General features: G+C 44.6%; 1 protein-coding gene across 1 annotated transcript in view; it reads left to right on the forward strand.

Annotated features, from left to right (window-relative positions):
- LOC146513350 (echinoderm microtubule-associated protein-like 6) overlaps window positions 1-15203 on the forward strand; it is a 35119-nt gene that overhangs the window by 17727 nt on the left and 2189 nt on the right. The window contains exons 2-9 of the mRNA XM_085168976.1: window positions 1540-1709; window positions 3300-3398; window positions 3548-3698; window positions 5902-5975; window positions 6199-6326; window positions 6493-6630; window positions 7758-7899; window positions 7981-8095. Of these exons, the coding sequence (XP_085025102.1) occupies window positions 1540-1709; window positions 3300-3398; window positions 3548-3698; window positions 5902-5975; window positions 6199-6326; window positions 6493-6630; window positions 7758-7899; window positions 7981-8095 (1017 nt within the window). The remainder of the gene's footprint in view (window positions 1-1539; window positions 1710-3299; window positions 3399-3547; window positions 3699-5901; window positions 5976-6198; window positions 6327-6492; window positions 6631-7757; window positions 7900-7980; window positions 8096-15203) is intronic.

Below are 15203 nucleotides of genomic sequence, written 5' to 3' on the forward strand. Positions count from 1 at the left end.
TGTAGAGAGAGATACCATCTTTGAAATCAATGGAGCTTCGTGGCCGACGCACCTGTTCTATTTCTGCTTCTATTATTTCATACACGGCTGCTCCGTGTGTCACACACCTCTGCATGCACTGACCTTTCCGAACTACACACACACACACACACACACACACAGGTTAAGCCACAGTGCAGTGAGCGTACTGGTTGAACATCAGCCATTGTGAGTAAATCTGTTCGTATTATTATTATTATTGCTGTTCCTCCAGATGCTCGTGTTTATCCTCTGAACCAGCTCGGAGACACAATAACATCCTGATTTCATAAAATGTAAAAAACGGGAGCAGTTTATTTTGACCCAGTCGACCCCGGGAGCTGAGGCTGAGTAAAAAGGAGCGTCAACAATTAAATGTTCAACTTTTACAGCTGAAACAAATATTGTGCTCATGTTCAGCTCTATCTTACCATCACAGTTCAAAATAAGCCTTCTTTTTATCAGACTGAAACAAGCCTCCCCTCAGAAATCCAGTTTTCCTCTGACTGACAGCAGGATAAGGACGGTGTTCCCACATTTATCCAGCCATGTTTTCCAGCTCCTGTGGGATCGCGTGCCGTCTCCATCCCAGCCCGCCTCACTGTGCTGATTGGCCGACAGCAGCAGCAAAATGGATCCATGAGTGTCACACGCCGGATCTGAGAGGACGGACAAAACTGTCCAACAGGAGACAGAAAATAACCTGTCTGTGAGGTCACAGTGAGGAGACTCAGCGAAGGTCACGAAACACGACCTTTACAACAATAACAGAGCATGAGACTGTGTGTGTGTGTGTGTGTGTGTGTGCGTGCTGATAATGATGCCGTTAAAGCAGCAGGTGTATTTATAGCGCTGTCTGCAAAGGAGAACATTGACCCTCTGAAAGGGAGACGAAGAACGATCCGATCGGCGCATCGGGCGACAAGAGAACGCCATCGAACTCGGTCCATCGCGAGTTGCTGCTTCATCCCATGACAGTTTGGCCGAGCGTAAATCTTCAAGGAACGTACTCCTCCACGTTATTTTGGGTCTTCCTCGCCGTCTCTTTCCATTCCTCGGGTTCCACAGAACCGCGACACGGGCGGGTCTCGGGTCCGGTAGCCGAAGGATGTGAGCGGTGAATCTGAACCGGCGCTTGGTGACTTGGACGTGGAGCGGCTTCCTCGTTAGTAACGCGATCCCGATATGTGATGTGATATATATGTGATGATTCATCACTTCTAACACATGAACCTCAGCTTTCTGTGTGATACCAAATCCATCCCATAAAGCTGCGAGTGACGAATCGGTTCCAACATGAAATCTTTAAAATGATGTAAAAACGCTGCCACAGTCGCTGCTGTGATGTTCGTGTGTTGCAGTTTTAAAGCAGCTCTTTGTTTGCCTGAGTAAAGTTTTGAGTGCTCCTTTACACGTATACCTTATAGCCACATGTTCTCTGATTGGTCGTCTGTGTTATTACCTGTCTCCTCCCCTCCGTCCTTTGTCTTTCTAACGTCTCCGCCTCTTTCCTCCCTTCAGCCTGGCGCTGCACCCGGAGCGCTCCCTGGTGGCGACGGGTCAGGTGGGCAAGGATCCGTATGTGTGTGTGTGGGACACCTTCACCGCCCAGAGCGTGTCACTGCTGCGTGACGGACACACACACGGCATCGCCTGCCTCGCATTCAGCGCCAATGGACAGGATGGTGAAGGTCGGCTGAATAATACAGCACCCATCGTGCACATCAACATATTTGATTGATTGGTAATTTATTTCAACATGTGAACAATATACAAGTACATTTAGAAAAGAAAATAAGAAAGAAAAAATACTGTACAAATTACATACAAAAAAAAATATTAATTTACATGTTGAAAGGGAAGTAAACACTTATTTAATCCCACCCCTTTGCCATAAATTATCAGTTAATATTTAGTTGCTTCTTTACTGATATAATTTGTAATAAAAACAGTGAACAGATTTCTGATATCCTATAATATCACATCATGAGTTGTTTTTTGTTTTTGTTTTTAAATAGAGACATTCACTTAATTTCAATATTTTCCTTTTCTTTCTAGTTTGAGAAGATCATATTTTTATAACTGTTTTTGAACAGTTTTATGTTTGGACGTTGCTTTAATTCCATATTCAGACTGTTCCATAGTTTCACTCCATGAACAGAAACACAAAAGATTAGATAAGGATTCGTGCACGCCGCGATGTGGCTGACGAGTGTTTACGATGTACGACGAGACGATATTCTTCTGCAAAATCACCTTTAAATTCAAACGACTTCTAATTCCTGACGGTGGGATTATTTCCTCCTGATTCTCTTGTATTTACAGGAAAACACTGTAAGTTAAATAAAATGAAATTAACCTCTTAAGCCCCAAACCTGCCTGATCTCCTCGCCGTATCAGGGGCGTTGGGGCTTAAGAGGTTAATTAGGGGAATTCTGCTCTTAGTCCTGTTAATAAGTGTTGGCAGTGACCTTGCTGCCAGCTCCTGACGGACTCAGTGAAGACACTAAAAACCTGTTTTTTACTTTGGTTTGTGATTCTAACTGTGGAGGAAAAGCTGAAGTGTGTCTGCGAGTCACAGCAGGACGACTCTGGAAGGTCTGATGCTGAAAACACATCAAACGTTTGCTGGAAAACCAGATCTGAACGTGTCGATGATGTCAGACGGCGGTGAAACTGCCAATAAGCTGCACTGGTTCTGGTTTCTGTGGACGTGAGTGATATTAATGAAAACGCCGTCGCCGCTGCTGAGCTGTGAGGCGACTCTGGAAATGCTGAGCCAGCAGTTTGTGCTCCTGGCACCGACTCTGGATGACTGAACATCTCAGGCTAAATCAAAATAAACACACAATCAATAAAATAATCATAACTCAGCTTAATAATAAATCAAGTGTGCAGGCTGTGGCTGAGTTATCGAGCTGGACTGCTGTGAAGCTGAATCCTTTATGATCTGCTGAGTCTTTGATCACTGAAGGAGCGCAGCAGCTCGACGCTCCTCTCAGGTATTCTCCCCGTTAACCTTTGACCTCAGCCTTTCCAAGCAAACCTTTGAAAACGCTTTAAAGTTAGAAATAAACTTGAGTTCATCTGAAATGTTGCAGAGTTGCTATATTTACACTTACAAACACGTCACATGAGCGTCAGGCGGATCGAGCAGGAAGCCCCGCCCCCTGTCAGCTTGCACGCATGAGCAGATAAGCTGTCAGATTTCTGCACGTTCACTTTTTTAAATTGTTTGTAGACATTTCAGATGCGTAACCGTCCCCGTCTCTCCTCCGCAGCGGCTCGCCTCGGTCGGCCTGGACGCCAAGAACACGGTGTGTATCTGGGAGTGGAAGAGAGGGAAGATCCTGGCCACGGCCACGGGACACTCGGACAGGGTGAGAGCGTGCACCAATCAGCTTCCTCTCATCTTCATCTCAATAAAAAAATCTTTTACAGAGTTTGAAAGTGTTTCCTTCTCATCGCGCTTCCACTGTGCTCACGCTTTCACATAAACCCGATAACGGACGATTCTTCTGTTCTCCAGATCTTTGACATCTGCTGGGATCCGTTTCAGCAAAGCCGTCTGGTGAGCTGCGGCGTGAAGCACATCAAGGTAACGCAGAAGTCGTCTACCCAGAAATATGACAGCACATTTACCTTCTCCACCTTCATGCAGCTGCTCAGCTTCACTCGAGGTAATAAAATAGTTCCTCTGAACGCCCGTCATTAAATATCTCTGACTCTCTAAAGAGCCGAGAAGGAAGCAGATGTAACAACTCCCAGCTCAGCTTCTCTCATCCAATCAGAGTCCAGATATCAAAAAGCACCTTTACATGTTTCACTGCTGTAACTTGGATTAAATACGAGACAAATCCAGGACAGTTTAGATTTTTCTGTTTTATTTGCTGTTTTGAACACAAACACAAAGCGAGCTCGGTGAGTTGGTGGAGATCACTCTTCCCCAGCCTCCTGAAGCCTCCTTCTCAGTGCTCTCAGTGCCCTCCTCAGTGGCGTGCGCAGTAACCCTCTCGCAGTTGCGTCCTCAGCACTCTCCGTTTGGGTTCCTTGTTCCCTCTGCAGATCCTGACGGTCATGTGTGACTGTGCGTTTTCTGTCCCGGAGCCTCTGAGGTCTGATCTCAGGATCAGATTCCCGTTCTCGCTCTTCAGACGCTGAAGGTTTCCCTTCAGGAGCAGCTGTTTGGTTTCCTCCACTAAGAGTCACGGCTGCTTGCGTCTTCTCAGGACGGGTCGCTTGCTCGATGTCTGCAGATGATGCCACAGGTTCCTCCTCAGGGAAAGTTTGACCCGGCAGCATTTCAGGCTCGCTCTCACTGAACTCGCTTTTGGCTGCGTCTCCGTCGCCTTCTGTCGCGTCTCCATCGCCTTCTGTCGCGTCTCCATCGCTCTCCAGAAACTCTTCCTTGAGGCGGTCTAAAAGCTGAAAGCCATCCTCGATGAACTGTTCAATTTTTCTTAGCACATCTTCATGTCGCTTTTTTAACGCCTCTAACGTGTTGATTTCCCAGATGATGGCGGCTTCTTGACTGGCTTTAGCGTCCTCAGACTCGTGTTTCGGGCCGTGGTCCATGTTTGCTTCTGTGGAGGCCGACGTGAAATGTTTGTGAAGAAGCAAGCACAGGTGTGTGAGAGACACGAGTTTAAAACAAAACATTCTGATGTGATGCTTCGATGTAGCCGTTGTCAAGGTGATCAGAGGTTGTTATGCAGACAGGGAGGAACCTTTCACATGCTCACTGAGGCCGGTGGTCTGAGCTGAATTTGTTGGGACGTCTTGTGCTGACACAGGAAAACATGCTGTGCTTCATAACCCTTTAAGACCTGCCATAGAACCAAGTCCACCAGAGCTTATATTATATGTTTACATGCTGTGGAGCCATTTTTGGGAGCATTTCAAGTTGCTATACATCAATACAACCATTACAGCCTAAATTTTAATAATATGTCTGCATTAAGTGCATAGTAATTACATAAATTGTGAAAAAGTGCAATAAACTACAAAAAAATTGAAAATCGTTTTTGTTTTTTAACATATATTTCTAGTTAGAGAAATTTAAGAGGCTTATCCCTCAAAACTGTAAATACAAAAAAGTTGCACAAAATAGTTTCCCACCACAGGAAATTTATTTTGAGTGTCTTCATAGTTTTATTTTTGAAATACACCAATTTTTATACACTGCAGGAAAAACGAAAATAAATATTATACTGCAAATTTGCAAAAAAGCAGCATATGCATCAAAATAAACTATTTCCAGCAGCAATATGAGTCCTAAGCATCCCAGAAACCACACAGAAAGTCATAAAGTCAAAGATAACTTTTAAAAACACCAGTATAGGCTCATGAGGCCCAGATGGTTAAAAACTACATTTCCGTGAAAATGACGTCACTTCCGGTTTCGGGCAGGTCATGGAGGACATGGATAGTTCGCGCTGATGGACGTAGGAAGTGTTACAAACAGCTGATCGGATCAGCAAAGCGTGTTTCTGGAATATTATGTTTTTGTTGCTGCAAGTGCTTTTTATGCAGTTTTTGCAAAAACTATATGTGGAAGGAAACTGTGACCGAGGACAAGCTGATGGCATAAGATGTAAGTACAACTCCTCCGGTTTCATATGCAAAAACAATTATTGCGCTAGCTCACGTGGTTGCAGAGCTACCGGGATTTAAAAATAGTTACACAAAACAGAGCGTGCTGCTCTGACCGGCTTTAAAGGGTTAACCACCGTGTTCATCCTGCTTCCTCTGCAGCGGTGTCGTTCTCCATTTTTCTCCTGTTTGCTTCTTTTCTTCTCCACTGGTTTTATTTTTGTCTCTCTCCTGATGTTGTGACAGTTTCGTGTCACCTTACCTCCTCCTTTCCTCTCCTCCCTCCTTCAGGTCTGTCTATTCGCAGCGTCTGCTGGCGAGCCGACCGGATCCTGGCAGGGACGCAAGACAGCGAGATCTTTGAGGTGAGGAAGAAGACGAAACCTCACGCTGTTCCCTCGCCGCGGCGACGCGTTCCAAAGAGTTTTATTTTTGTAAAGACCTCATTATATCATAATGTTCTCATTAATCAAAACTGTGAAGAGTTTTTAATGTCAGGCAGTTTGAGCAGCTCAGATCAGCACTGAAACACCACATGTGGTGCTTTAAAATGTGAAAACCTGCTCTTGAGTCGTTGTACCTGTGCAGGTGATGGTGCCGGACCGGGACAAGCCGCTGCTCATCATGCAGGGACACAGCGAGGGCGAGCTGTGGGCGCTCGACGTTCACCCCAAAAAGCCTCTGGCTGTCACCGGCAGCGACGACCGCTCCGTCAGGTCGGTGCTCTCTTTGGACTGAATCATGCAAAGCTACCGTGGCTGAGTGTGAAAATGGAAGCAGAGAGCTGAGACGAGCAGAGTGGGCTCGGTGATACAGATCCTTACACTGAGCGCTGCTTTGGCTCATCTCCTCTTTGTGTGTGTGTGTGTGTGTGTGTGTCAGGCTGTGGAGTCTGGTGGATCACGCCCTCATCGCTCGCTGTAACATGGAGGAGGCGGTGCGCAGTGTGGCGTTCAGCGTGGACGGATCCCAGCTGGCTCTGGGCATGAAGGACGGATCCTTCACTGTGCTGAGAGTCAGGTGACACACACACACGCACTCCTCGTGCCTATGGTACGACAACTTTTCTCCGTGCCCCTGGTACACTGAGCAGAACAACTTTGCCACACACACACACACACACACACACAGCTCTCAATTGGTTTCCTATGTGAATGACAGATTATGTACGTGCAGTCTTGGTGCTTGTGTACAAATTAAAGCTGTTTCTGTAAAGTGTTGATGATTTTCTTCTTCTCTCTGTCCTCTGGAGTCCCCCAAGGCTCTAGTTTTGGCCCATTACTGCTTTCTTTACATATGTTACTCCTGCTTTGTTTAAATGTCTTAAAGACCTAAAGGATAATAATAATGGATTGCATTTATATAGCGCTTTTCAAGGCACCCAAAGCGCTTCACACTTCCACTGTTCATTCACTCTCACATTCACACACTGGTGGAGGCAGCTACAGTTGTAGCCACAGCTGCCCTGGGGCAGACTGACAGAAGCGAGGCTGCCATATCGCACCATCGGCCCCTCTGGCCATCACCAGCAGGCGGTAGGTGAGGTGTCTTGCCCAAGGACACAACGACCAGGACAGAGAGCCCAGGGATCGAACTGGCGACCTTCCAGTTACAGATGCGCTTCCCAACCCCCTGAGCCACGGTCGCCCCCGTGAATAAACATGAATTTAATTTTATGTTTGTGAAAGAATAAAACAGGTTGTTATGTTTGTGCTGCCTCCGTCGGCCTCAGCGTCATCCATCAGTCTGGGACACGAACATGTGATTACTCCAGTGTTGGAGTCACTGCATTGACTTCCTGTCAGTTTTAGGTTTGATTTGATTGTTTTAAAGATGTTAAATGTGCCGGCACGGCTGCACCGGTCTGATCCTCGTCGTGTTCACGCTCCTGTCAGAGCATCGCGGCCATATTGGGATTTAGACTTAAAGTTAGAGCGATGGAGCTTTTTCAGCTCTTACTCCAAATCTCTGGAATATCAAATACCCATTTCACCGCCCGACCCGTTTCTACTTTTAAGATTTCTACTTGTAAGCAAACTGATTTCTACTCTCTGGCCTTTAACTTGAACAAACCTTTACGTTAAATGTGCTGCACAAACACAGTCACGCTGCTTTTGTAACGTGTGCGTGTGCTGGTCTCCTCTCAGAGACATGACTGAGGTCGTTCACATCAAGGACAGGAAGGAGGTGATCCACGAGATGAAGTTCTCGCCGGATGGCGCCTACCTCGCCGTCGGCTCCAACGACGGACTGGTGGACATCTACGCTGTCGCCCAGAGATACAAGAAGGTCGTGTTGGAGAGTCAGCGGGAAGTTAGAGGAGGTTGAGATGTTAGAAGCGAAGCTAACTCCGTCTCTGACTGTCTGCAGGTCGGAGAGTGCAGCCAGTCCTCCAGCTTCATCACTCACCTGGACTGGACGCTGGACAGCAAGATCCTGCAGACCAACGACGGAGCTGGAGACCGCTTCTTCTACCGGATGCCCCGTGAGTCTCTGGGGTCGTAGGTCAAACCTGAAGCTGGGCTGATTCTGCTCATTCTCACCATCTTTTTATTCTTGGCCTCCGCCTGAGTAGCTTTGCATGATTTAGAGCTCAGAATAATCCTTCTTTATCTTACACTGGGCCTACCAAATCTAAATAAAACCAGCAGAAATAACCTGAGTTTACAGTGAAGCCTCTGACGCCGACTCCGTGCTCTCGTATCTTTGTGAATATGCTGCCCTGCTGTTTTTGCAGAAAAAGAAGTTGGAGCCGTGTCAGCATCCATTCTTTTTAATATCGCTGGTTTAGCTGACTCTGTGTTTTCATATTTAATCGGCCTCTGAGGACCGTGTGGGCGCTGGAGACGTCCGTCTGCTCTGCAGGTAGCTGGAGCTCTCCTCATTCCCACCTCCTGAACACCACGAGGGCAGCTGTGGATGATTTACATCCATCCATCTTCTTCCGCTTGTCTGGGGCCGGGTTGCGGGGGCAGCAGCCTAAGCAGAGAAGCCCAGACCTCCCTCTCCCCAGCCACATTATATCAACACGCTGGATGATTTACAGCTCAAAATAATCCATCTGTATCTGATACTGAGCCCTGGTGCAGCTTTCAGTTCATGCTCTGTGTGAAATAAGCTGTTTTAGCAACTCCTTTCTAATTGGCTGACCCTTATAAGCAGCGATGGGTGTGGCTTCTGTGCCAGAGATGACCACGGGGATATCGGCTCCCTGTGACATCATACAGGTCTGTGAGGGTACTAAACTGAGCGGGTGTTTGGCTCACAGGGAGACGCTTCTCTGAATTACAGGATAACAATAATAGTAATCTCAATTTTTAATCAGATTATATTAAAATATAAACACTAAAGTCACGTACGTGTATTTACAGTCCACATATTTTAAGAATAAAAACAATAGTTGTCAAAATCCATGTTTTTATAATATTTAAGAAATGAAATGATGTTGTTTAATATTGATGATCGGAGCGATGTGCAGCTCATTGTCAGGACGCATCGTGATAAAAGAGGCACGAGGACGAGCTTCAAGAAAGCTCTGAAAACAGTAATATGAAGCTTTAACGTCTTTGTTCTCATGATGAAGATATTCGTCACTATTTTGGGTCCCACTAAAAAAACAAAGCCTGTTGTATCCCTGTGAGGCCTCAGAGTTTAATGAGCTGCTGTATAAATAAACTCGGCTTATTTCAGCCTCTTTTCTTTCACTTTAATGCGTCTCTGATGTTTTACTAACTTTGGACTCTTGAGCCTCATTATCGAGATCAAACCATCACAGTTTACTGGAGACTTCCTGTTAAAGGGGCCGCAGTACTCTGAGGACAGTTTCACTACCTGCAGCGTGCTCATTACTGACAGCTCAGTGCAGGCCCATGGCTCATGGGGGGCCTGAGCCGCCTCCACGACCTCACATCTAGAGCTGCCACAAACGATTATTTTGATAGTCGACTAGTCACCGATTATTTTTGTGATTAGTCGACTAATCAGATCATCATCCATTGGACGTAAAACGTACAGCTTATTGCACCAGCAGCATCTGCTCTTATATAACTATCATTAGCTTACAGCTTTAAGTGTTTAAGGTCTGTGCTAACTAAAAATAAAGACAAGATGATAGTTTATTAAATTTTAATGAAACAATCTGCAAACTTCATTAAAATTTAATAAACTCCTTGCTATCTAAAATATAACAGGACACCGGAGTAAATTCTTGAGCATCTCACACTTCTGATAATCAGCTGTCTGCTTGACGTTTATTCAGCTGTGTAAAAACTATAACTTTAATCTCAGCCAAACCGATTTACTCAGGAACAAATAAAATACTGAAAAAAGCCAAACAATAACATTTTTAAGTTATCTAAGTGACTTATATATCATGTTTAACCTGAGTAGAGAAAGATGGTGGTGGGTTTGAAAACGATTTGCCGGGAGTCCGGTGTTCTCACGGCTCTAGTTAGCCTAGCCCCCGGCTAGCTATCGAGCTAGTGGCTAACAGACGTCTCCGAAAACGTCAGAGCGCTTTTGAAAATATGTGGTGTCTTGATAAACTGAGCAGATATTTGAGGTTTACACAGCTACATTCTCGCCTGAAAATATGTTAAACGTTTATTTTGTGACCCAGAAAGAATAATAAGAGCAATATTAAAACTAACTAGCTGCCGCCATTGTTGGAAACTGAGCTGGGCCGCGCTATGAATTCTGGGACACAGCTTCTTCTTCTTCGGGGTTTAACGGCAGCTGGCATCCTTGTACATGCAGTGCTGCCATCTTCTGTTTCAGTCCGTTATTACACTCTTAAATCCTACTACTCATTCCTGCGTCTTTTGTGATCTTACAAAGCTTCAAACGACGCGTCGACTATTAAATTAATCGTCGACGATTTTGATAGTCGACTAGTCGTGGCAGCCCTACTCACGTCACACGTGTGACCAGGTGACTCAGCAGCCTGATGAAGGTCTTATTTTTAAGCGCAGGTCGACATGTTAGCGTTAGCGAGCATCAGTGCTTAGCGCCTAGCCTCACAGCCTTCGGTGGGAGCGACGTTTGGTTCTGCAAATACTTTCAATGATTTATTGATACATGCAAACACACATGTAAATACATGTAAATACATGTATTTACATGTATTTACAGCAGATGGTCAGCTGAAGGACCAGTGTTGGGTCTTTGCTGGACATGATGTTCATCTGCTGTAGACGGTTTTAGACCCTTGAAGGATACGCTGCACACCTGCTGAGCAGAGGCGGAGCCAGACATTTGAAACACCCGGGGCTTAGCCCTAAAGGGTAGTATGCATGTGGGTTTTTTTTTTTTTTTTTTTTTTTTTTGGGGGGGGGGGGGGGGGGGCAGAAATGACTGAAAGATTAATAGGCTCTGTTTTGAGTTTTGTTCAAAAAAGAATGACTTCATATAGGAAAAAAATATATCACATATGCAGGACACCTTAAACTAGTTTTTTAATTAAGCAGCGAGGCAGAACAAAATCAGGGCTGTATCAAGACACAGGGACTAAACCCCAATTCAACCAGACCCAGAACTGATCCGGAATTAAAACTGGACTAGAAGAGTTCAAAATCAGGACTACTGAGGACTTAACCAAGACAGAACAAGAATCAGAACTAGATGATAGCAGCACTAAAAATCATCATAGACCTGCACTACACTAATTTTTTTAATTCTACCAAAGTCCACTATTTAGATTGAGAAAAGTTTCTATAATTATTTAGCCTTGTTGTGCAAACAAGCCTGCAGAACTTAATAAATATAGAATTTGAAAAATAACAAACCTAAAAAGAAACACTAGGTACGACCCATATGGAAAAGATATATATAAATCTTATAAAGTTTGTATCTGTTTTGTGTGAAACTTGTATGAAAAGCATACAAGAGTGAAAACAGATATAAGATCCCTTGAAGAATTATATAATGAAACTTGTATGTTTTGTATTCTTACTAAAACAATATATGAAAGTAATGAGAAAGTGGCCACTTTCATGAGTAAATCATATAAGTTTTTACTATTTCTTTTCCATATGGGGAGATACATGAGTACCTATGACACGGTGATACTTTTGGTAAACAACCATTTGACTAACATGTGTTTCTCACCTGCTCTTGTTCCATCTCTGTTCTGTCCTCATTCTCCTCTCTCTCTCCCTCTCTGTTCCTCTCTCTCCCTCTCTGTTCCTCTCTCTCCCTCTCTGTTCCTCTCTCTCCCTCTCTGTTTCCTCTCTCTCCCTCTCTGTTCCTCTCTCTCCCTCTCTGTTCCTCTCTCTCCCTCTCTGTTCCTCTCTCTCCCTCTCTGTTCCTCTCTCTCCCTCTCTGTTCCTCTCTCTCCCTCTCTGTTCCTCTCTCTCCCTCTCTGTTCCTCTCTCTCCCTCTCTGTTCCTCTCTCTCCCTCTCTGTTCCTCTCTCTCTCTCTCTGTTCCTCTCTCTCCCTCTCTGTTCCTCTCTCTCCCTCTTTGTGCTGACAATCATCAAATATACAGTTGAAACCAGATATTTACAAACTCTTCAGATAAAAACACTTTTTTAATTGTAACATCAAATCAGACTAAATGTTTATTTTTTTAGATTGATAAATATAAAAAACATATTTGTTAACTTTAAGAGTAAAGAGAGAAACTGTCTGTATTTCTTAATTGCAAATGGCACCAAATTGTATTCAAAATTGAGCCACACTTATGGAGCTCCACAATTCTTTTCCAGGTGTTTTGGTTGACATCTCTTGATTTTCCCATTTTAAAGAAACAGGCTCTGGCTGTGTCCCATTTCACAGTATGCACGCTTGAAGTACGCACACTACGCGTACTACGGACGGTGCGTACTATAAGTACGGGAAGTGCGGAAGTGAGAGGCTTGTGAAATGGGACGGTATATGCTTCGTCGCGCTGTTCAGGTTGCCTAGCAACCATGATACTAACCGCGTTACATACAGCTTTGTTTGACAGAAATGAAGGAGAAAACTGTTTTGTTGGTCAATCATTTTTGTCATGACATCACTTTGATTAGTTGAGTATCTGAGGCTGAGACCACAGGACTGTACAACATGATTCAAGGGCTTCATTTCTGTACTGAACAGTCATTTAAGATTAGCTAGTAAACAATAATTAGTTAATGTTGTTCATGAGACTAAAGTCATCTCACTATGGTAATGTAAATATAATATGGCCAATATTATAGTATTGTCAGATTATATATATATATATATATATATATATATATATATCACTGACTTTCAGCTTGTTGTGTTTGTGGATATATGACTGACTTTAATTATCCATAAAATCATCAGATTCTCTGTAAGATTAAGGTCGACTATATGTATATTTACAAGTAGAGGCTTTAAAACCAAGTTAATGCTGAAAGTACAAACATCACTAGTGTCACATAACTTTGCCGACATGTGGCCAACAGCAATGTTTTAATGTTCTTCGTTATTAAACATTCGCACATGAATAAGTGACGTCATATTCAGTACTTACTTTTGACAGTTCACTTTTCGGCCGCTCCCTTCTGCCGTATTTTGCGGCAAAATTATCCACACCCACCATCGCTATGAATTGTGGGATATATGGGACCACGAAGCGTGCACCGGACCACGCTTGATATTTGGGGAAATCGACGGTGCATTTGGAGTATGCATTTGAAGGACACTTCGAATTGGGACAGCCGTCGTCGCGTGGCGGTGACGTAACCGCACTTAAAATGCGTACTTCAAGCGTGCAGACCCTGAAATGGGACACAGCGTCTGTGTTTTGCCTTATATGCATCCACAGGTGTGTCACCAATTTACTCACATGGACTCTGCTAACCAATCAGAAGCTTCTTCAGCTCAGAATGGAATCGTCTGCAGTTTTCTTATTAATTAACAATAAACTTAGTGTATATTTACTCCTAAATTTGATGAAAGTGATAAAAAAAAAAGACAGCTCTGGCTCTCTTTATTCTGACATTTAACTCATTCAAAAGATATTTCAATATTTATTTATCCAAAACAAAACAAGTTTACTCTAACTTGATGTTGTACAGTAAAAAAATGTTCTTGTGTTTTCCATAAAGTGTAAATATCTGGTTTCAACTGTGAATATACTGCTGTTGTATTGAAGTTCCTCTTGTTTTGCATAGAAATATACTGAACAACATACAAAGCATAATATATAAAATACTACCAGAGTTTTTTCTTTGAAAGAAGCCCCTTATGTCCATTCTTGTATATCAGTGCATTACTGAAACCGATTTATTTAGCCGTGGAGGGAAACAACTGAAAATATGAAATAAACACATGTAAGCTAAGACTCTCTAAAGAAACAGCATTGTTGTTGTTCGGCTTTTCATTTCGCCATTTGTTGATTCACTTGAAGAGCAAGTAACGTAATATGGGTCAAGTGATCAGTTATCAATCTTTCGTGATTCACCGTCATATTTACATTATTTGTACAGTACGAATGATTTGCTTTGGTACCTGGTCGAACTTCAGTTCTCCTCTGTTTGCCTCGCTGCGTTTCTCCAACAGGCAGCAGCTGTCCCCGCCCCGCTTAGTGCCTGAGCTCGGATCATACCAATATTAGGGGGGATTTATGCACAGTCGTAAATTCCCACAGTGTGCACTATGTGCTTCGAGTATTGTGTGTAGTTTTTGTTTTATACAGTTGTCAGCCAGGCATCTAACTATGAAAAAATTCCACTCCAAAAGACCCCGGGCTTCAGAAAAAACAACCCGGGCTTAAGCCCAGTAAGCCACCCCCCCGCTCCGCCACTGCTGCTGAGACACCAAGTTTCCACCGTGTTGATGCAAGACTACAGTTTTATGTCAAACTGTGTTATCTAATGAAGTGTGTGACAGGCTGCTGCTAACAAAGAGCCTAAAGGCATTTAAAACGGGTTCTTTGCAGAGTCGATTCCTGACGTCTGTGTAGCTGTCAGTAAACTTTCACACAGCCTGTGTCGACACTGGCATCTCAGAAATGCACAAAATGCTTCAGTCAGACTAAAAACAAACATTTAATGATGATGGATGATGGAGAGCACAGAGGGAGGAGCACAGAGGGAGGAGCACAGAGGGAGGAGCACAGAGGGAGGAGCACAGAGGGAGGAGCACAGAGGGAGGAGGAGCACAGAGGGAGAGCACAGAGGGAGGAGCACAGAGGGAGGAGCACAGAGGGAGGAGCACAGAGGGAGGAGCACAGAGGGAGGAGGAGCACAGAGGGAGGAGGAGCACAGAGGGAGGAGCACAGAGGGAGGAGCACAGAGGGAGGAGCACAGAGGGAGGAGCACAGAGGGAGGAGCACAGAGGGAGGAGCACAGAGGGAGGAGCACAGAGGGAGAGCACAGAGGGAGGAGCACAGAGGGAGAGCACAGAGGGAGGAGCACAGAGGGAGGAGCACAGAGGGAGGAGCACAGAGGGAGGAGGAGCACAGAGGGAGGAGCACAGAGGGAGAGCACAGAGGGAGGAGGAGCACAGAGGGAGGAGCACAGAGGGAGGAGCACAGAGGGAGAGCACAGAGGGAGGAGCACAGAGGGAGGAGCACAGAGGGAGAGCACAGAGGGAGGAGCACAGAGGGAGGAGCACAGAGGGAGGAGCACAGAGGGAGGAG

Source organism: Neolamprologus multifasciatus, chromosome 7, assembly GCF_963576455.1.
Source record: "Neolamprologus multifasciatus chromosome 7, fNeoMul1.2, whole genome shotgun sequence".
NCBI classification, from domain to species: Eukaryota; Metazoa; Chordata; class Actinopteri; order Cichliformes; family Cichlidae; genus Neolamprologus; species Neolamprologus multifasciatus.